This window comes from Pinus tabuliformis, chromosome 8, assembly GCF_031772625.1.
Source record: "Pinus tabuliformis cultivar Carrire ecotype Pingquan chromosome 8, CPIR1, whole genome shotgun sequence".
Lineage (NCBI taxonomy): Eukaryota > Viridiplantae > Streptophyta > Pinopsida > Pinales > Pinaceae > Pinus > Pinus tabuliformis.
The window spans coordinates 1,951,004,719-1,951,028,353 of NC_142294.1; the positions used below are offsets into that span (position 1 = coordinate 1,951,004,719).

Sequence of the window (23,635 nt, forward strand, 5' to 3'; positions counted from 1 at the left end):
TAGTTCAGGTACTAACTAAAATTGGAATCTATCCCGCAATGCTATTTTTAGCAATGTTATTTTTAGCATTTCTATTTTTTTCTATTTCCAACAGAGTTGGAGTATATCCTGAAATTCTATTTATAGCAATGCTATTTTTAGCATTTCTTCTTGCTATTTTCAACACTCCCTCTCAACAAGAAAGGCATTCAACTCAAACCCGATCCCGAACCTTTGGAATGTTCTGCATGCAACACTTCTCTCAAGTGTTGTTGCTCCAGCAACTCTAGGAACACAAAAAATATCAAACCTGAATCAGAATGATGCCTCTGTCATCAAAGTCTCTGACTTCTATTGCCTCTGTCGACTGAAAACTCTGCACCTCTGTGCCCTTCAGTATCTAACTGCTCTAGCCTCTGTCACTTTGATCTATGACTGCATCAATCACACTGATTCCTCTCACTGCATCCGTGCTACTGTTGGTCCTATCTCCCAGCACTGCATCCGCATTGCACCTCCTCTCATCATATTGCATTGTGCTACCCACAACTGCACTGCAACTCAGTTACTGAGAAGTAAGTAACTGATCTCCCAACTGACCTCCCTATTGGGCTAGAAACACCCTATGATGTTGAAGCTTCCTTTACCGCTCCATCCGCATCTGTCTCTACTCACTCAGCCAGTCCTACTACTCCTCATTGAGGCTCCTGTAGCAAGGTATAATACAAGAGGCTGGTTACCTCAAAGATCCTACCCCTATTTCAGCCTTCTTGGGACAATCACTTCACATCGCCCCACCTCACACCTGGAGGTATGGCTGCATGTGATCCCTCTGCCCACTTGGCTCGAAATTTCCCCCTACTAGAGGTCTCTGCATGAGTGGATGCCTCCACTCAGTCTCCTCTTGGATTCTCCAGTTGTGGCTACTCCACAACCTCCTGAAGCTACTTCACCAATTGTGGCTCCTCCACAATTGTCTGAGTCTTCTTCTGGTGCTGCATGTTGAGAGGTAATATACTCTCCCTTTCAACCACCAAGTCTCCAACAGTTGCCTTGCTCCTCAAGGCTTTGCATGCATCTTGAACCTCAAGAGCATACAGGTTCTTGACTCGTGAACCGATCTGCTTCACCTGTCTCGTGGTGATGTGTCTAAGGAAAACCTTTCCCTTATTGAAGACTACATCATAGCCTTTGTCTTCCAGCATTGCGATCGATACCAAGTTTTTCTTCAGTCCTGGCACATACTTCACATCTGTCAAGGTAATGCGAGCTCCATGCTCCCTCTGAAAAAAAATGTGCCTACACCTGAGACACTATACTTTTCCTCATTACCCATCTCTATGAGTATCTGGAGGTCTTTCTCCTCCAAGGTACTGAACAAACTCTTATCGTCAGTCATGTGGAATGAAGCTCCACTGTCAAGAAACCAACCGCAACCCATCATCGATGAAACCATGCATGCGATGAGGGTGAAATCCCACTTGAAATGTGAGGCCAGTGCCTCACCTTCTGATCCTTCCAAGGATCCCTTCTTGGATTTCTTCTGTGGACAATTTGCTGCATAATGGCCCACCTTATGGCAATGAAAGTATCACACTTTCGATTTGTCAAACTTCTTCCCACCATGGGAAGAACTCGATTTGGGATGAGAATCCTTCTCCTTCCATTTCTTCGCCTTACTCACTAAGGCATAATTTTCTTCATCCTCCTTGGATGAAGAACCATCTTTGGTGCTTCTTCTTATCTCCTCCTACATAAGATCCGACCAAAGTCGTTCCCAATCTGGCAGTTTCTCTCTTCCCTTTACCGAGTCTTGGTAGCTATGCTAGCTCTTAGGAAGAGCGAGGAGAGCAAGACTCACCATGTCATCATCGGCTGTCATGATCCCTACACTTCCATGCTCATCCTTGTAGGTGGTGAGCTTGTTCAGATATGTAGAGATCGTGTCGCCCTTTTCACACTTGATTTTCCAAAGCTTGTCTTTCAGCACCAACTTCCTCTAATCGTTGCTGTTCTGATACAGATCTTTCAATGTTTTCCACATTGGAAATGGTGTCTCCTTCCCATGGAGACTCGAGACTATGTGGTCTCGAACTCCCTCCAGAAGGATTCTCCTCGCTTTAGCCACATATTTCTTCCATTCCACAAATTTTGTAGCATTAGCCGCTACTGGCTTGGGGACTTCTTGATCAATGAAGTCCTTTAGACTGTTGTCCTCTAATACTACTTCCATGTGATCCTTCCAGGCTATATAATTCGAGCTGCCATCAAGGGCATACTCGAGTCTTAAACCATTGAATGCCATTGGCGAAATTTGAGATGTGATAAGAATTAAAATTCTATAATTAGGTACTTCAACCTTCGAACTTCTCCCTTCTTTGTATATTGTTCTCTCCTTTGATCACCTTTGCTCCGATACCATGTAGAATTTCCCACTATAGATCAATAGATTATGCAATATACTAAAGCAAAATATAAGATCTACTTCTACAACAAACTTGCGAAGGCTTAATCGATTTTGAGCAAGATCAAATAGAACACATATAACTGAGAATGAGAAAGCAATCACACATGAACACAGAAGAATACTATGTGGAAAGTCTCAGCTAAAAACCTCGATCTCTGTAATATCATACAAGTGGAAATATGTCTGGATTACACAAAGCTTTAGCTCTCAAGCTATCCAACTCTCAGTACAATCCTACACTGTTGCTCATAGACTGAATAGACGCAACATATGCCTTCCCTCAACCCTCCAAGCCTCCTATTTCCTTGCGTAGTTTCTTATGGGGTCCAATGTTGCCACCTGTGTGAATTTACCTCTCACACAACACATTAAACTCAAAAGTACCTACGCAGTCCTGATGGAGATAATTCCTTCTGCATGGATGAGTTTCTTATATAGGAAAATTCCTCCAACTGATAGTACATTGTCCCTTCCTCTAATCTCAACTGAGTCTCTGACTGAACTGACATGCATGAGTTATTTATGAGAGAATATTCAGTTATCTGAAGTGTAGCAGTTACATGCATGCATGCATTAACTAACTGAACTCACAATCAGTTCCACAAACTATTGGAATTAATATAACTAGACTTAACTTAGATAATTGAGCTAACTAATTACAACTCAAAGTACAACTCATCCTGATCTCCTTAATCAAGGGATAACTTTCTCAATCAATGGAGAAAATATTGCATGTCTTCACATAGACTTCATGTTTGATTTCCTACAATTAATTAACTCAAGATGAATTAATTAATTATTTTACAAACAATTGCTAAAATCAAATTCAAATTTTACTTCTCAATTTTAGTTCAGGGACTAACTAAAATTAGAATCTATCCTAAAATGCTATTTATAGCAATGCTATTTTTAGTATTTCTATTTTTTTCTATTTCCAACAGAGTTGGAATATATACTGAAATACTATTTATAACAATGCTAGTTTTAGCATTTCTTGTTGCTATTTTCAAGATATCTCAATAGAAGTAATAACTCATAGTTTTTAAATTGCATGCATCCATCATCCTCATTGTCTGGTAAGTTTAGTGTTAGGGAGCACCACCAAATGAAGCAATTGATGGAGGCTTACAATGTCATTATGAAGTATAATTATGAATAGAAATGACTAGAATGAAGGGTTGAAAATTCTCAATACTGTAATGTGTAGAATGAAGTGTTGAGAATTCTCAACACTATAATGTGTAGAATGATGGGTTGTATATTTTCAACGCTATAATGCATTTGGGTGTTGGGAATCTAACCAATCAGGAGTTTGTGCAAATCTACAAATATTTTGCAATGTGAAAAATGAATATGGCAATGAAAAGATTATGAATAAGATGTCGGATAAGAGAGAGCTTGTGCTTGATAGTCCTCATACCTGCATGCATGGGTTAATATTAACCAACATGTACAATGAAAATTAAATACCAATTTAAATGCACAATGATGTTACTAAACAAGGTGTATATCAATATTGGATCTAAATGTTGTATATCAAAATATATATCCAATTAGATATATCTCAACTTATATAACATTTAATACCCTATTGCAAAGTGTATATTATTTGTGTGATTATAATATACACCTATTTTTCATGTACTAAGTATAATGATTAAGATATTTGTCCACAAACTCTATACTTAGATTATAGATAAAATTGACTACATAAATACAATTTAGCTAAATAATTTTTTTATTTTTTAATTGTATTGAAAAATTCAATTTTTAATAAAATTAAAATATTTCTTATTTCTTTATATTATTACATTTATTAAAAAAATAACTCATCTCATTCTATACTTTTTTATTTTTTAATTATAAATGAACAATTCAAATTTTCATGAGATTATAATATTTCTTATTTTAATATACATTGCATATAGAAGTGAAAAAAAAGAGAAAAGAGTTGTAATAATCTTCGGCAAAATCACATAACGAATCTTTTGTCGACGCGTTTCGAACCAACCAGTGTGGTTCATTGTCAGGACAAGTTGAAGAACCAATCTAGCTTAGCGTGAATAAATAGAGTGTGCAGAGATCCCAACGGCTACATTTCTAACGGCTAATTTGACCAAGATACCCTGGTCAAACTACTAAAAAATTATTCAATTAATATTTCTCTAAAAAGCTAAATATAGGTAAATATTTGGTAAATTTAAAATAATTAGGTAAATATTTGGTAAATTCAAAATAATTAGGTGTATTATTCTTATTACGTACATATTTTAATTAAGATGGTTATTGTATCCCCTAATTGTTTCGGCCTGGAGTATGCCGTAAAACTGCTTCTGCTTGGCTAACAGCTCGTCTTCCTCGGACGTAAGGAAACAGGTTAACGGCCCAAGACCCAGAGGCATCTGGCAGGAGTGAAAGCCTGCTCCCTTACGGACCACCAGCGGGTTATTACAGGTAGCGTGGTTTTCCTTGATAACGGTGATGAGTCAAACCGACATTCGCGGATAGCAGCCAGAGATGGCTGTCCTCACTGTTGGTTTGACACCTGAGTTTGATAGGTTTTGCCACCTTGGGAAAAAAAAACAAAAAAAGAAGAAGAAGCCAAAACAATTTTCCAAATATCAAAAATATAATGACAATATGTGTGCCTTCCTTTTTATGTCTAACAATGGAGGTATTTTTCCACAAAAATATCAGGTAAGGCTAAAGCGTTTATATGACCATTGGCGTGACCACCCAACTAAATCTTGGCACCCGAACAAATTTGCACTCAGCCCTTGTAAAAATTCCCGGGGAAATAAGGTTTCCGTCAACTGCAATTCTGTCCCACTCCAAAAAGTGTAAAATGTTTGTCACGGCCCTTCGATCTTCACCTGTAGCTTTGGCCTCTGCCACTAAAAACACTACAACATTTAACGGTTTTCTCTTCTGTCACAGGTATATCAATCCTTTCTTATTTGACCTCGTACCCAGATATACTGAGGAAAAAGTTGAAAGAAGTACAAATCATTTTGACAACACCGGAATGAAGTAATTTTATCTTTCTCTTAACATTAATTTACAACATTTCCTGTTAAGAAAACTTATGGTGTATATTCCTTCAGAGTGAAAAGTATAGTTTTGTTAACAACTAGACACATGTCTGGATACGTGTCATGTTTGGCATATGTGTCAATCTTGATAACTGCATGGCTCGATGTTGCGTTGGCATTGCATAGCTCGATGTGTTGCGTTGTGGTTTGAACGTTAGTATCCAGGCGAAAGGCTCACTACAGAATTGGAGCTGATTTTTTTAATTTTTTTAAAAACGTTCTTCGTTTGGTTGGCCAAACAGAGCGTTTCAACATTTGATGAAGGCGATGAGCGTTTCAACATTTGAGGAAGGGGATGAGATGTTTAGATTAACTAACTATACTAAAAATGCTAGATCACTTGTCTGTTCATGTGGCGCTTCGTTCGCTGTCGACTCTCATTTATCCCGCCTCCAGTGACAAAGAAGGAAGGAATTCACTTTCCCAAAAGGAGAAAGGCATTTCAGCCACCTAGTTTCTCAGGCTAGTTTCTAGCATTTCCCTTATTCTTTATAAATTTGATCTACTACACTAGTGGATTCCTTTACTCTTCAGAAATTTGATCAACTATACTAGTGGATCATTTTGTTCTTCCACTTCTTCTGTTTTTGTGTCTAAAAATTCTTTTGCTTTTCCACTTTGTTTGGTCTACTCTATCATTACACTGATTCGATATAGTAATGAGTAAGGTAAATTTCATAACTGTTTTCTATAATGTTTTATTGATGGAAAATGCATCACTAGACTAAACCACATTTTGAAGTGAAATTGTAGGATTAATTCATACTCACAAAATGAAAAGTAAACTTGAAGCCTTCTATTCATGCTCATTCTTCCAAAGTTGTTGTGCACCATCTTTGTAATCGTGGTCCACATCATCGACAAGTTTTGAGTTTCACCGTCTTAGAATTCTAGCCTGTGAATTAGATATTTCTAGAAACCACACTTTGAAATGAAATTGCACGATTAATTCATACTCACATAATGAAATGTAAATTTACAGTAAATTTGCAGAAATGAGAGTCAAACCCAGCAGATGGGAGCAAGCTAAGAACTTCGCTTTCAAATGTCGGCATAGGCCTACAATAAGTTCATTGTACCACCGCTCATTGTTCTTGATCCCCTGCCCATTCTTCACCATCTGTGTGCTAATCACATGCAAATTAGCAACACCTTTCACTCCAGTTATCCACAACTTCTTAATAAATTAAAATTAAAATTTAAGTGGCATGTATCACTTTTTTTAATAATTTTTTTTCTTTTAGTGTCACCTTTTTTCTAATAAAAGAATTTTTATTTTTATTTTAATTAAGAAATTAGTCTTAACCTTAAGACATGTTATGTTAGTTTAAGTGATATGGAGCAGAGGATCCTCAATAAGCCTCAAATCAGTCTGCAAAATTCAGTTGCATCACTTGGGAGACTGGAGAAGAGATATGCATGGATTTCTTAATGTTCCTGTGGCCATCTTTTCACATTCTATTCGTACTGAGGTAATCTTTATGAAAGCCCCTGTAACTGATTTTGTTGAAAGCTCTAAGATTTAGTATCTAAATCTTAGTATCTAGTTTGTTCAGAAGATAGTTTGAAGATCAGTAAGGTAATCTTTGATGAAAGCCCCTGTAATTGATTTTGTTGTGAGTTTTGAGATTTAGTGTTTGGTTTGTTCACAAGATATATATGAAGATCATTGTAATAGTGCTTTCCCTACCTTGCCAAATGTTAGATTCTTCTACTACTTTATTAACAATGAAACACGCCTGGCATGATCACTACTCTTTTGTATAAGCCAACCCTTCTCTGAGCTGTCTGGAACTCTACAACACCGTTGAAACTGTCCTCAAAGTCTGTGCATGAGAATTTCAAAGATGGCAGACAAAAACCTAAATCTTCCTTTCTATGTTGGACTCCACTGCAATGTTAAAAATTATAAAACTACTTGGTGAGTTTTCTTCCAAGTATAGGATAGTAGAACAAATGCTACATTGTAGAAAAACATTGATAGTGTTGGTTGAATACATTAACAACAAAGATGGTTACCAAAAACCAAGGAGATTCCTTAAGCAGCATCGTACAGGCCTCAGACTGGTGCTTGCTATGCAGCCAACAAAGTAACTATTAAGAGTTGCAGTGAGAACTATGGGTTTTTGTCTTGTTAAATAACTTTGGGTGGGAACCTGTTTTTAGTGGTTGTCTATAGATTTTTAATGTTGAAAGTTGCTGAGTCAAATTACATTATATTTTTCAAATGATAAGTTAATACATAAAAAAATATGGTTTTAGAAACCAATATAATGGCTTTTAACATACGCAGAAATCCCAAAGAGTGTAACTTTTGCTTACGAAAGTCTAAGAGATAGATGCTTAGATATATTGGTTTTGCAAAGAATAGGTTAATCAGTGTTGCGGAGGAGCATCCCCCGATCTCGCTCCCAATCCGCGCTTCGAGTGGGAGCGACTCAGGAGCGGGTCGGGGCGTGCTCCCAGAAAAAAATTTCCGCTCACTGCCAATTTCGAGATCGAACTGGGGAGCGTCGCTCCGGCAGATATTTTTAAAGCCTGAGAATGGTCGGGGAGCGATCGCTCCCGACCGCTCCCGGGCTTTAAAAATCACTCTTGGCGGCACACGGAAAAAAAATCGCATGGAAAAAAAAATTTCGCTGGAAAAAAAGAAAAAAAAAAGCGATGGTTGGAAAAATTAAAGGGAGGGAAGGGAGGGAGCAGAGTGAGGAAGGGAAAATAAATAAACCCTCCCTCAAATGAATTTATTATTTTAGAAATTGAGAGAGTGAGAGTTAGAGTGAGAGGAAGAGAGAGAAAGAGAGAGTGAGGAGTAAGAGAGAGTGAGGGGCAAGAGAGAGCAAGTGAGAGTGAGAGAAAGAGAGAGCAAGGAGCAAGGAGCAAGAGAAAGCAAGGAGCAAGGACTTGCAAGGGGAGATTGGAGGCCAAAGAGGTAGGCTTTATTCTAGCAATTTTTTTAATGTTCATAACTTCATTCCTAAATAAATAAATAAAGTTTTTTCTCCCATTCCCATTCCCATTCCATTTTTTTGTAGATTCAAAACTTCAAATTTCAAACATCATGGTTATATTTCTTAGCATTTTCTTCTTCTTGGTTCCTTTTTTGGTTATTATGGTGTTGGAGAGTAGAGAAAGGAGGGTTGAAAATGAAGAAGGGGATGAAGAAGTGGGTCATAGAGGATTTGATGAAAACCCCAGAGAGGAGGAGCTAGAGGAGATTGAACATGAGTCTCAAAAAAATAAACAGGGCCAAACTCCATTGTGGAAATATGTTAATAGGCTTGAAGCAGGGAAAGGGGGTGGAACCACTAAATTTCATTGCCCCCATTGCAACAATAATTACACAGGTTCATACACCTGTGCCAGAAAGCACCTCTGCGAGAAAAGGCCATGGGATGGAGGTAAACAAATAGGAATCAAAACTTGTACAAGTGTGTCCAAATACATAAGGGAAGAGGAGGAAGCCCAATACAAATCTAAAAATTCAAAGGGTTTCTTTGAACCAAGCTCACAATCACATGTAAAAAAAACTCCTTCAGCATCCTCCCAAGGCAGTGGATATGGAGGCACATGGTCACTAAGTTTAAGGTGTAGAAGCATATCAGATTTCCTTGATGAAGGGTGTAGGAATGATTTGGATTCAAAAGTTTATAGATTTCTCTATGCATATGGGATATCATTCAATGTTCTTTGTTCACCTTATTGGCACGAAATGGGTTCTACCATAAATGATGCCCCTAAAGGATACAAGAGCCTTGGGTATGACAAGGCTAGAACCATTGGACTTGATCATGAAAAAGCAAAAATATCACATTCTTTGAGTAGAATGACAAGTTCTTGGACTAACCATGGGGTGTCCATTGTATCTAATGGATGGAAAAATGTAAAAGGCAAGTCATTGATAAATGTTCTTGTTGTGTCTGTTAGTGGTGCCATCTTTCTTTCAGCATATGATTACTCAGACAAGTTCAAGACTAACATCAACATTGCAGAACCATTACTTGAAACAATTGACCATATTGGGCCATACAATGTCATCCAAGTCATCACTGATAATGCTTCTAATTGTAAGGCAGCATGAGCAATTATTGAGGATAAATACCCCAACATATTTTTGTCTGGGTGTTTGGTTCACACAATGAACCTTTTGATGCATGATATTGTTAAGAACAAAAGCCAACAATACAAATGGATTGGTGATTTGTACAAGAAAGGCAAAGAAATGATAAAATTTATTACAAATCATAGCAATACCCATGGCCTTTTTTGCAGTCACTCAAGATTGGAGTTGTTGAAGTTTGCGAAGACTAGATTTGGTAGCTATTACCTCACCTTCAGGTGCCTTTTAAAGGTAAGAGAGTCATTGGCTAGCATGGTATCAAGTCCACACTGGTAGGTATTAAAGGAAAGGGCTACAAATGCAGCTGACAGGCAAGGTTTTGAATAGGTGGAGGAGACCGCTCTTGATGGTATGTTTTGGGCACGTGTGAGGCAAGTATTGGATTTCACCAAGCTCGTTTCTCACATGATTCGGTTTGCAGATACAGATAAACTAGTGATTGGCGCGGTGTATGAGTAGATGGATACCATGTTGGGGCAAATAAAAGATATTGTTCATAAAAATGATCCCAACTTGTATACATTGATTCATGATTGTGTGTGTATACGGTGGGATAAACTTAATGTTCCACTACATGCCTTGGCGTATATCCTTACGCCAAAATACTACTCTGCATCTTGGTTGGGCCAACTTGCACCAGGGGGTGGGGTTAGGGTCAAACCCCATATAGATGAAGAGGTATCTACAAGATATTTGCAAGCATTAGACAAGTTGATACCTGATAGGGAGGACTGTGCTAGTTTGCGTCTTGAATTAGGCAGATACTTTAGTTGCACTGGTTTGTTTGGTACCTTCCATGCAATGGAAGCTAGAGACAGATTTGATGCTCTCACATGGTGGGAAGCATATGGTGGCCAGGGACTTTTGCCAAAATTGGCAAAAAAGGTTCTCTCACAGGTTGTAAATACTTCTTTTGCAGAGAGGTGTTGGAGCACCTACAGCTTCATACATAATGTGAAAAGAAATAGACTCAATGAAAACCGGGCAAAAAGCTTGGTTTATGTGCACTACAACTTGAGGTTGCTGAGTCATTACTGTGATCGGTCTTATGAGGATCCAACATATAAAATTTGGGACAGCCACCTAGAGGATGATAATTTGGAGGATGGCACTATACATCTTGAAGAACTAGAAGCGGAAATTATGAGAGGGGAAGATGAAGCAACAACCATGCCACTTCCACCATCCAGTAGTAGTGCTCGAGTTCCCAGTCTTGTTCCTTTGCTGTCACTGCCTCCATCTACACTCTCACGTGGAGGGCATGTTCCTTCTAGTTCTGGTCGTCGGTCTGTGCGGGAGGAGACTCCTAGAAGACTACCATGCCCTGCTCATACATCAGACACTTCTCGTGGAAAGGGCCAAATGAAGTAGTAGATAATAGATTTACAGTTTACTTGTCTTTTCTAGTTTCTAGTAGTTTTCATAACTATTGACTCTTTCATATTTATTTTGATATTTTTTGTAAACAATATATGACAATTTAAGTTTGAAGTTTGAAGTTGGAAATTATAACTCATTGGTAATGATTCTGAATTATGAATGTGATGCTTTGTGAATGTTGTTTCATTTCATTTCATTTTATAACATTTCATTTCATGTTAGATATTATTTCTTGTAATGGTTAAACTTAGGTTACAAGTACAACTTTGGTGATCAATGGTGATAAATGTTATATATTGAATTTTCAATTTTGAAAGCTTGAAGTTGAAACTTTAAGATTGATGAATCATGATTCATGAGAGTCAATATGTTGTATGTTACTAACTTGTGGACGTGGTTGATGAAGATTATAACTTCTAGATGATTGTTGTTATATGGTTCAATGATCAATCTACGTTTTTTTTATGTTTTTTTTATATCTAATTCATCATTCTACATGTTTTAGTTGACATATATGTATCAAAATATAAAAAATATAATATATATATATATATATATATATATAGATAGATAGATAGATAGATAGATAGATAGATATATATATATATATATATATATATATATATTAAGAAACACTCTGGGATTGGCTCCCAAACCAGGAGCTTTTGAAAATGCCGCTCCCGCACCTATTTTCGCTCCCGCTCCCCGCTTTCTCTCCCTCTCCCAAGTAACACTGAGGTTAATGCATTAAAAAAATATGGCTTTAGAAACCATCCCTGGAAATATAATGCCTTTTAGCATATATGCAAAAATGGCCCCCAAAGACTATCTCAAGCATGTAACTTTTTCTTATGCAAATGTAAGAGATAGAAACTTACATATCCTGGTTTTGGCCTGGACTATATTAGTTAATATATGCCAGCTTGTGTTTGGCCCATAAAATCCATGCTATCATGGAACTTTCAAACCCTCATAATAGCCTCTGAGTTATGATAAAAAATGGATAATCAATAATGTTGCACTCTACACCGTCTTTGAAAATAAATATTTTCAATATTGTTACTAGTCATAGCTCTTAAAAACACTGATGCAGGGGCTGCAGTGTTGAGGTTTCTTTCTCATGGGCCATTCCAACACCTTGAGGTACCAAAGGGAGCATTTGGAGTTAGGGTTTGACCTTATGGCACTGAAAGGTCATGACTAGTGTGCACATTTTACAACCCCAAGCCCACCCCCAAAGTCTCTTTAAGTCCTTCCATCGTTTTTTAGCAGGTCAACTGACTTGGAACTAGTGGTTGTGGTCACTTCATTTTGATGTTATTTTTCAATTGGCAATATTTCAAAAACTTTGATAATGATGTTGTAAAGCTAAATTTGGCTCACACTCTCAATTCAAGAGAACTAAATGATTAATGGTAAAGCAAAATCAGTCTCTTCCACTATGATTCCAAATTCTCTAGCCCTGTTAGTGAATGGACATGGATAAGTTCTTTGTTTTCTTGAAGATGGTAAATAGTAGTAGATGTTTTTTATCTAGTTCTGAGAACGATCTTAATACTCTCGTGTAAAATAAAAAAATGATATTGGTTGGCACTTTCTTGTTATATAGGGTGGTTCAACATTTTGATTATTTTTAGAGTTAGGGCTTTGATCATGGGTTTTAACCATTGGGGAAAATAAATATCCCATCATGCAAAGGGTTCATACCAAATGGTTTGCAGTGTCCTTGGATCCACATCCAAAGTTGGTTGTTTATATTCTCTAGATTTTATTGTGTTAATATTGTGAAGTCTTTGTAACTTCCCATAAACAATGAATTGTCTCAACTTGTGAGCATGTTGAGGCAGTAGGAATATTTTACACAATTGGTTTTGGATTCTAAACTCACTAATATTCTGGTACATCTCATTTTCTGTTCCATTTATATAACATTTGTAACTTGATTTTATTTTCTACCATAGTTGAACAATAATATTTCCAAATTTCTTCTCTCTGTTTTATTGGAAAACTAGCCTTCTTTGAGAGGGTACTGAAAGAAAAATGTATGTATGAACATAACTCATTAGAATGACCATAAATGATTTGCAACACTTAATCTCATACCAAATTTTCCCAGCTCTATCAATAACATCATACCTCACTAATCACTATGCTTGTAATTAAATTTATCACACCTCAGTGACAATTGTGACTAAATAAAAAATAACATCTTAATTTAACAAACAATACAAGCTCTTCCCGTTGATACCTTGTGTCCGTCATAAGCTTATATTTTAAAATTTTGATTCATTTATGTAACCTACTCCAATTTCATTTATGTTCAATCGAAGTCAATGACCAAAACTGCTTGACTAGAGAAATCTTGAATTCATAGTTGAGGTGATCTCACTTTTCTTTGAAGTTGTTGAAATTGTCTTGTTGATTTATCCAAAACACTATATGTTTTACTTAATTAATTTGACTAATATGCTCTTATTTATTTTTTACAATTTTCTTTGTTAAATCAAAAGATATTCATGGTATGAGAACTACTTGTATGTTTCACAAATCTCAACAGCACATTGATTTCAAGAAAATAGATGGCCATGTTCAAGAGCTTTGAGTGGGAACTTGTTTTTAGTGGTTGTCTGTGGATTTTTAATGCTAAAAGATGCTAAGCTTCTGTCAGATGGGAGTGATATTCTTCTGGCAGTCATCAACCCGACAGTCATCAACCCGGGGATAATTGGTGGCCTATTGCTTCCCATCCTTGGTGCGTCTCCAGATGTTCTCCTTATTCTTGGTAAGAAACCATTATTTTCTCCAGGGACTTCCAACCTCTTGGATGTATTTCAGTGGAATTTTAATATTGTATTCATTATGGTTTTTAGTCTTTAGAGTTCTATCTAGACATATTTTTTTCTCTTCACCTAGATGATCTTCTAAAAGTGATTGTTGATCTTGAAGTAATATTGTAGTTGTAGATTCAATTGTGCAGATTTTAAACACCTTTCAATCTGCTTTAAAAGGATTTTTATTAGTGTCTTCTACCCAAGATAGTTAAAATAAAGTTCGAACTAATAGGCATTCTATTGTAGTCCTTAGAGTTCTAAATTTTTTTCCGCTGACAGTTTGATTAGGTGTAGGTATAACATTTAAAAAATTCTATGTGAATTTCTCACATTGTATGTGAGAATGTTGAACAATGAACAATCTAATCCTTGCGTAAGTTTTGAATTTTGCATTACAGAGACATTGAAATTTCCCAGCTTTCTTTTATTATCTTCAATTGTGGCAGTTTCTGTCATTGCTGCATCCAAAGAGAATCCTCAATCAAAGATCATAGTCAACATGGTCTTACTGGCAAGCTCGACAGTCATGCTGCTTACCATTGTATGGAGTAGCTGCTTAATAGCTGGAAGATGTGATGTTCAAAACTTTGCCAATGAAAAAATGATGATGAAACCTCGCACATTCACCAAGAAGTTCAGTCATTATGGTATTTTGTTTCATTCTGAAACTCGATTCACAGTTGTTGATATTTTCAATTTAAGATGTTGGGTGTATGGTTTTCAGTAATTTTTGCAACAGTAGTTTCTGGTTTTCAGTAGTTTCTGCCATCATGGATCTATTACAAGCAATGAAATTTTAGTTTCTGCAACTATCATGAAGCTTATCAACAATTTCATGGCAAGAGAACGGTATCAACGATTTCTTTCTATCAAAAGATTATCTCAATTTTCTTATGAAAAATAGGGTGTGCTCCTTAACTCAAATGGATCTCCAGATGAGAACGTACATGCAAAGTAGGTGAATATTGTTGATTTATTTTTCCTTTCTCTTTTTTGTTTTGTTTCTAAAATGAAAATCAAACAATACTTTCAACATTAACACCCATTAATCAATGGCAAGACAGTAGCAAAATTGGAATTATAACACACGTATATGTTTACCTTTCTGCAAAATTGTTGGTCTACATGGTGCTCATGTTCATCCTTTTCAATTAAAATTGTCTTACATCTTATTCAGTATGTTGGAATTATATTGGCTTGGTGCTGCTTTTCCATGGTGTCAATGCAAATAAGCATTGCAGCTGGTGCCATTATTTTGATTGTGTGTCGACATCCAGGTGGTCTAAAATTGTCTTACATCTATATTCAGTATGTTGGAATTATATTGGCTTGGTGTTGCTTTTCCATGGTGTCAATGCAAATAAGCATTGCAGTTGATGCCATTATTTTGATTGTGTGTAGACATCCAGGTGGTCTTGTAATTATGTAGTGACTTCTTTCCAGGTACTAAGGCTATATGCATTTGTATCCCTTATGTTGTCTTGAGATATTCAAATTCACATAGGAATTGAGGTCTCTTTTCAACTGCAGATTGTAGTCAATTTCTTGAACATAATATATGGTAGATTATGTTTTACTAATTAATTGTGGATGTGATCCCTCATAGGAAATTCAAAGTGACACTGATTTCACACTGAGTTGTCAAAATGGTGGCAAGAGAAAGGTTTATTCATTCCAAAGTATATCTGAGGCTAGGAAATGATAGCTTTGTATTCAACAATGCTCTTAATTTCATATCTACATGCACAAACATACTAGTAGAAAATATTGAAGGGTTGTCAAGTAATATTTTCCATTCGACTACATTCTTTATAGTTATTGTAAATTAATAACTCGGAACAAGTAATTACTCTACTTCCTATTCTTTATTAATAAGTGGTTAAGATATTGATATTGAATTGGCTAAGATTTTTCCCTTTTGTTCACTATGTCTAACACTATGTCTAACATATAAAGTGTGTCTAAGGGACTAGGCAGATTGGCAAGTTTGGTGATCCTTGAACTATGTTACAAGGCAGAAACCCAAGAGAGCAGGGTGGGTGCATCCCCACAAAGGGGTCACAAATACCAAAGTTGGTCCTGGCTAGTGCCTCGAGCTAGAAAATTGCCTTTTCCCATCTTTAGAGGATTCTGAAATTATTTTTTTAAGATTTATATCAATAATAAGTGGTTAAGATATTGATATTGACTTGGCTAAGATTTTTCTTCCTTCTTTTCACTATGTCTAGCATATAAAGTGTGTCTAAGGGACTAGGCAGATTGGAAAGTTTGGTGATCCTTGAACTCTGTTACAAGGCGGAAACCCAAGGAAGCAGGGTGAGTGCATCCCCACAAAGGGTCACAAATACCAAAGCTGGTCCTGGCTAGTGTCTTGAGCTAGAAAATTGCCTTTTCCCATATGGAGAGGATTCTGCAATTATCTTTTTAAGATTTATATCAATTAATATTGATGGATAAAATTCATGAGAAGTGAGTCGGGATGTCCCTGCAAGGTGGTTGTTGATTAGTGGAAGTTGTCATGGCCATTATCTCATTCTAGATGTTCGCACTCCCCTATAAAAAGTGCATGGAAGCACCAATTCCTTTGAAAGATGGTTAGTTCTTGGAGCTTAGCTAAAGGTTATTTAGGTTTCCATGTTGTTAAATAGTCTAAATATAGTTGTCATAAGAACTAAAGCTAATTAGAACACTTTCTCTTTTTAGTATAGGAAGTCTCTTTAGGATAATGCAAGCAAATCAGATATTGCATGGTGCAACATATGCCTTGGCCCTGCCTATAGAAAGAAATTAAAGAGCATTGTCTAAGAGTGAAATAACATCACCTATTGATGAAACAACGAGTCATGCAGGTAAATTCGAAAGGGCTCTACACTGATCTTCTAATTCAATTAGCATATCTTAACAAACAACGCTTACCATCCTTTTCCAATACATTTTGAGTTACAGAAATAGGGTTTGAGAAACTTGTGCATGCAATCAGTTTCTGTCCTTTTCACTATTACTCTTTGTGTCTTGCCAGCCTTGACTAGCTCACCGCAATCAATCGTGAGGCTCTTTTTGGCAAACCCCTAGCCCACAGATGGATCCTTTGATCTAGCTTCCGCTGTGGTAGTTGAAAGTTCACAATAGCACTATTGTTGGTAGTTGCAAGCGCTTTTTTCCCACCCAAGGCACCTCAAAAGTTTGTTTCAAAGGTTTATCACAAGGTAATGATAATTCTTCTAAGTAAACTCCCATTGATATGACAATTTGAGTTTGAACATGTCTGCATTATGTATAAAAGATCACAATGCTGGGGTAATTTGTAGGCCACGTACATCTGCAGGCCATGATTAAGGCTTCGCTTAGTGCCTCAAAACCTGAGGCCTCACTAAAAGCTTTTTCCTTTCTCCTTCCTTGAGGAATCACATTGTTTTTCCATTTTGTTCTTGAAGACCATGGGTCTACTGGAATGCCCTCATTCATTTCAACTTCACACTCCAGTATTCAGTGGTAGGTGAATATTCTGAAATCTATGGCACACTCTCAATGCCGAGAGTGTGTTACATAAAAAAGACCTACAGGTTGGATCCCTAGATATTTAGTTTCTCTATATCGCACCGACCTAAGATAAGCCAAAACTATCCCGAAAATATGCAAAGTACAAACTGAATCCACTCTATATGTGTAAGTTTTCAAAAACTTTTGAATCCAAGTAGAGCCAATAAACTAACACTTTGTCAATGGGTTAACTGTCAGGTTATTCAATTTTGCCAACAAAGATAAGGACCAGAATTTGTGTGAAGCGGAAGTCTGCCAATTAATTATTAGATTGGGCATCTGTTTGAATCCAAGTAGAGTCAACAGACTAACACTCTGTCAATGGGTTAACTGTCAGGCTATTCAATTTTGCCGACAAAGATAAGGACCAGAAGTTGTGTGAAGCGGAAGTCTGCCAATTAATTATTGGATTGGGCACCTTGGCCCTTAACTCTACATGGAATCGAAACAGATAATGTCATTGGAAAATGGATGTCTGAATTTGACATAGTTGAAGCAGATCGAGCACTAACAAAGGAAGAGTTCATCGCAGGCATGACCAGATAGATAAAAAGTGTAATCAAATAGTCAAAGTAAAATAAAGGTGAACAAAAACTAGTCCACAGAATTCTCAGCCATGCAACTAATGGATGTATTCATTTCCTTCAAAAGAAGAACTAGATTCCTATTTATTTGTGCTGATAAGTATTACTACACTGCAATTTATATTTATCTAAACGTGGTATTGGGCATACTTTGATGATTGATCATGTACTTTTAGGTTTTGAGAAGGATGTTGAGTTGTCACTTCAAGCTCTGTTGGACGGAAACACTAATGATGGAGAGGGAAAGGATGATGAACAGGAGGAAACATAGTCTTTAGGGACAAAAATGTTAGTATTTAGAGCAGTTCTGAAGATCGCAATAGGTGTTGGAATGGCAGCTATTTTTGTAGACCCATTTATAGATTCCATTGATTTGTTCCCTATTGTTTCAGGCATTTCTTCGTATTCTTTGTTGCAACTCCATTTGCAATGAACTTTAGTGAGTTTGTTTCATCTTTATGTGTCATCCTTGTGTTTTTCAACAAGAAAAGTAAACAACACCTTTCCATTGCACCACATAAAGATGCACCACACAATTTTGATCTAATTTATTAGCTAATCATTGGGCAATCTTACAAACAGAAATATCACATAGAATTCACCATAAAATCGAAAGCATCATGAAATCCATCATAAATTACAGAGAAAACACGATGAACTTGAAACAAAATTCTTTGAGAAAAGAGTAGTGTTGGAACTAGTGGTGAGATACTACTCAGTGAGATAGTGGTGGGTTCTCTCATACACAATGGGCAGTGGGCTCTTGCAGCTGCTGACGAGTGTTGTTGATGGTTCTGAGTCAACAAGTGGATGAACTCTCCGCCGCTACTAATGGTCCACTTTTCATGAATAACACACTTCACCCAGTTTCAAGGTTTGTATTTTAGATTAGATTTGCAAGCTGAATAACTAGATGTTTCTTGCCAGCCTCCATATCTGTTCTGTGCTAGGTAGGGACATTCTTCCCTGCAAATTCCCTTGTTTTCTTTAAATCTATGTTATATATACATGTATTAGTGTTTACTACCCTGCAAATTCCCTTGTTTTCTTTAAATCTATGTTATATATACATATATTAGTGTTTGTTTATATATGGAAGCAAACATTGCATTTTGATTACTTAGAACTTGCTTTCTAACCAAGTTTAAACTTGTTTTTTAAAGCAAGGAATGCAATGGTTTGTAGAATACTATTGTAATTCTCTTTCAAACAAAAGAGGTGAATAGATACACTAAAACTCTTTTTCTATCCATTGAGATCCCAATGGATTCTAATGAGTTAGGTAGACATGACCAAGTTTCTTTCATTTGACTTAATTTAAATAAAAATTATATTTGATGCATGAACATTAGAATTCCTTCTCAATCAATAAACTTCACAAGTGAATAGAGTATTTTTGTGAGAGACACATGAAGCATAAGATCTCACAACCTGACATGAGATCTCACAACCTGATTTTCTAACTAAGAGAGATTTGTAGCCTTGGATTAGAAGTATTTTCTAACTAACAGAGTTTTGTAGCCTTAGATTAGAAGTATTAGTTCTTGTTTTGCAATGAATGTTACATTGCTAGTTTAGAATTTTATTGCAATAAAGTAATTGAAGATAGTCTTTATTTTTATTATGATAATGAAAAAGAATTTCCATTTTAATTTCCATTTTTCCATTGTAGTGATTTGGTTAGCATTTATACTCCCTTTGATTATAGTTATTAATTTGGATTTCATTCTTAGTTAGGTTTTTGTTAACAATCACAGTTTCCTTTGATTATAGTTATTAATTTGAATTTCATTCTTAGCTAACTTTTTGTTAACATTCATTATTCCTTTGATCAAAATGGTGAACTTGAATTTCATTTTTATTGTAGTGATTTGGTTAGCATTTATAGTCCCTTTTATTATAGTCATTAATTTGGATTTCATTCTTAGTTAGGTTTTTGTTAACATTCACAGTTTCCTTTGATTATAGTTGTTAATTTGAATTTCATTCTTAGCTAGCTTTTTGTTAACACCTTCGATTATAGTTATTAATTTGAATTTCATTCTTAGCTAACTTTTTGTTAACATTCATTATTCCTTTGATCAAAATTTTTAACTTGAATTTCACTTTTATTTAAGCTTGTTTACATTGTGTTATTCATTAAGTGATATGAATTTCATTCTTATTTTAAACTTATTATTCATTAAGAAACACATTAGAAAAATGCTAAGCTAATTCCAAATAATTATGTCTTAATTTATTCAAGTAAATTAAACCTTACATCTACTCTACCTTCCTATTCTCATGTTGAATAAACTACTATCCCTTGAGCTATATGTGTGAGTAATAAGGATGGTCACTCCATATCTTGATATTTCAATTCAATAGGCTCTGCAAAAATTGTCTTTGCTTATGCCTATAATGCCTGTAATGTTGTTATGCTTCCAAATCATTAAAATATTTTCAATAGCCTAACTTACCTAGATACCTCCATGCCTAGTGTAAGTTGGTGTATATCAAAAACCCTAATGCAATGGTCAAGGATAGAAGGGCCTGGGTTTTTTTTGTATTGGAACATCAAAAAAGTGCAAGAGAATAAACAATGAGAATTCTAAAATGGTATTCAAAATAGGGAACTACTTTGGCATGCATGTGAATTCAAATGAGTCTAATTTAATTGTAGAATAGAATAGAATTAATTACAATAAGGAAAGAAAAACAATATGGGAAGACTATGCTATGCTATTAGGTGTACCCAATTTTTATGCCTATGAAATAGCCCAATCCTAGAATTGGGATCATGGAGAAGAAAGACATCACTTATTTCAACGAATGCAATCACTAATAGTATTTGAATTGCATGCATCCATAATCCCCATTGTGTGGTAAGCATAGTATTGGGGAGCACCACTAAAGGAAGAAATGGATGGAGGCCTATAATGTCACTTTGAAGGATAAGTATGAATGGAGATGACTAGAATCATGGGTTGTATATTATCAGCATTGTTGGGCATTTTGGCCACATGGTGTTGGCATTGATGTCAGCCTAGGATGTGTATTTGAGGAGCCAACTGAGGAGTCAATTGTGTTGGCATTGATATCAACAAGTTTGGAGGAGTTTTCATCATGATCAGACTCTTATGATGATGTTTCTAAGGTTTCTATAGGATCTACAGGTTTTGGAGATGCTTACAAAGGATTCTAGATAAATTGTGGAAGTTTGGAGATGCTTACAAAGGATTCTAGATAAATTGTGGAAGTGTTGGAGTAGTTTGCAAGAGAATTGGGTAGAGAAACATGGTAATTCAGGTCATAAGAGAACAACCTGCATTGTAACTCACCCTACCAGGCTTGTAACTTGTGTTATAATACACTTCATCAATGGAGAAAGGTGTGTTACTGCTTCTAGAGTGGATTTCCCAAATTTTGTGCGCACTCTAGTGAATTTTAGGGGCATTTACTGTGGTTTTTTCACATTGTATTTGGTTAGATAGTTCGAGGAATTTAGCTCCTGTTACACAGTATTTTGTCACACCTCCTGCACTTCCCTGTGACATACTCTAAAGTGCCTGAAACATGATCATTATACAATATACTCATCCATGTATACAACTCAAATCCATTCTTTAACTTCGCTTGGAAAATATCTGGAGCTTTCTGTGAAGAAATGGCTATTGAAACCCTAAAATGAGAGTCATTGCCCTTATGAAGCTCAAAACCGTGATGATCGCCTATTGCACCTTGTTAATCCAGTGATGGCATTGCTCTTTTCTCTCTCATACTCGCGATGGTCTCAAAAAGGAAGTTTTCCCAAAGAGGATGATAAGCTTCGTGATCTTGAAGCTTCAAGAGCGGTGAGCTGGAGGTGGTTTCGCATAGATGAGGTCGAATCCTCCTAATTTGACCTCTTGGTCTCATCACTATGAGCTACCTCCTTGAGATGCGATCCTAATCTTATCTTTGGAGGGGGCCTAACTCCCTCTCCTAGCCTAGAAAACCCCCCTCTACCATTCCCAAATGGTTGATCTATGTCCATTTGTATCCCTATGTTGAGCTTATGCTTAGAGGCTATTCATTAGACTTGGAGAAGGAGTGTTGGAGAGTTTCTTGGCTTGGACTTAGATTACCACTCAAGGAGATCCTTTCAACATCAAGGCTATGGTTGTAAGCTTCCCGTTATTCTTTAATTAATAATACAATTGCTGGTTCATCTTCCCAAAATATATATGTTCATGTATGTATTGGCTTGGCATTCCTTGATCAGCTAAGTAGGTTATTATTTGATTTTCTATTGATTTTGGCATGCTTTATTGTCTTTTGTTCACTTGTGCAGGTACATAAGCACTAAAAGAAGCAAGAACAAGTCTGTGACACAAGCGGTTCGAAGATCTTAGCAAAGGAAATCAAATTAGCATTGGAGCAAGGTAAGCCATCTCTCTTGTTCTACTTTTCAATTATAATCTAGGAAGATGTCTAGTTGATTGTCACTTCATTTTATAAACCCACTCATTGGGCTAGAGGGATCATCTTTGTCCGCAGAGAGGATTAGCCTTGTCAACAAAATGGTGACTCCACTGGGGAGCCTATGATCCTTTCTTTCCCTTCCTTCACCTTGTCTTTTGATGAGTTTGATCAACCATTGATTTTTATACTTCATTGCTTGTTTGTAGTTAGTGTCATTATCTGGTAGATCCCTGAAGATTGTTAATTAGAGCTGTTTTTGAATATTTTAGATTTCTTCTTTGTTTTTCTCGACCATCACAGATTTTACCTTGACATATGCGATGATATCGTGGGTTTGCTAGTTACAGTAGTGATGATCGCTACTTTATTCCTAACAGGTGTGATGATTGTAGAAAATTAAGAAATTTAGGGTTTTCTCTCTTATTTTCAATTCTAGTTGTCTTCTCCCTGTTATTTACTAGTGTGTTCTTCATTGACTCTCTCATTGTATGATTGCAATTATCTTTTAACTTGGCTTGAGTGTCCTTAAAGTTTGATTAACCTTTTAGGATTCTAGGTCTTCTAGGCCAACATTTTTCCACTCGTTGGTCTTCCCATCAGAGATTGAAGATCCATTACATGTGTTAAAGAGTCTTTCTGTGTTCAGACATACTTTGCAGATCACTTTTTGGTTCTTGTCTCTTAAGTTGTTTTCATTAGTGAATATTGTGAAAGTTACTTAAGCTTCATTTGAAGAACGATAGATTACAAATTGATTGTCTTATTGGAATCAAAAGGAAGTGTTTTCTTTGAAGTTTTTAGTGTTTCGAAGTGAAAGTGAAAGTGCTATTCTTTTCATAGTTTTTGAAGCATTTTGAGTTGCATTCAAATCATTGATGTGAAAGAAATTTTCATATTTCTTGGCTTGCTTGCATTCTCTTTTACTTTGCACTAGATTACATTAGTTGCATTTTTAAAAAGAGAAAAAAAAATCATCATTATATCTTAAGGAAATTTTGCTTTAAGATTTGTTGTGGCATTGCATTTGCTTATCATATGAAAGATTAGACTTCATATTTAGCGTTTAGCATTTGAAGATTGTTATGGATGCATTTTTGTGGTTGGTTTGATGCATGATTTGAGTGATATTATTCCATACATAGATAGCAAAACAAATCATCATGTATCTTAAGGAAATTTTGCTTTAATATTTGTTGTGG

The 23,635-nt window shown here is 36.1% G+C and overlaps 1 protein-coding gene across 1 annotated transcript; it reads left to right on the forward strand.

Moving 5' to 3' along the window:
* The first annotated feature begins 5,802 nt into the window (after positions 1-5,802).
* On the forward strand, positions 5,803-18,437 carry LOC149244271 (sodium/calcium exchanger NCL1-like). Its single transcript, XM_089374780.1, has 4 exons — positions 5,803-6,000; positions 13,707-13,820; positions 14,268-14,516; positions 18,170-18,437. Exons 1-4 carry the CDS (start codon positions 5,889-5,891, stop codon positions 18,262-18,264), a joined length of 570 nt encoding a protein of 189 aa, XP_089230906.1. The 5' UTR covers positions 5,803-5,888; the 3' UTR covers positions 18,265-18,437.
* The last annotated feature ends 5,198 nt before the right edge of the window (positions 18,438-23,635 follow it).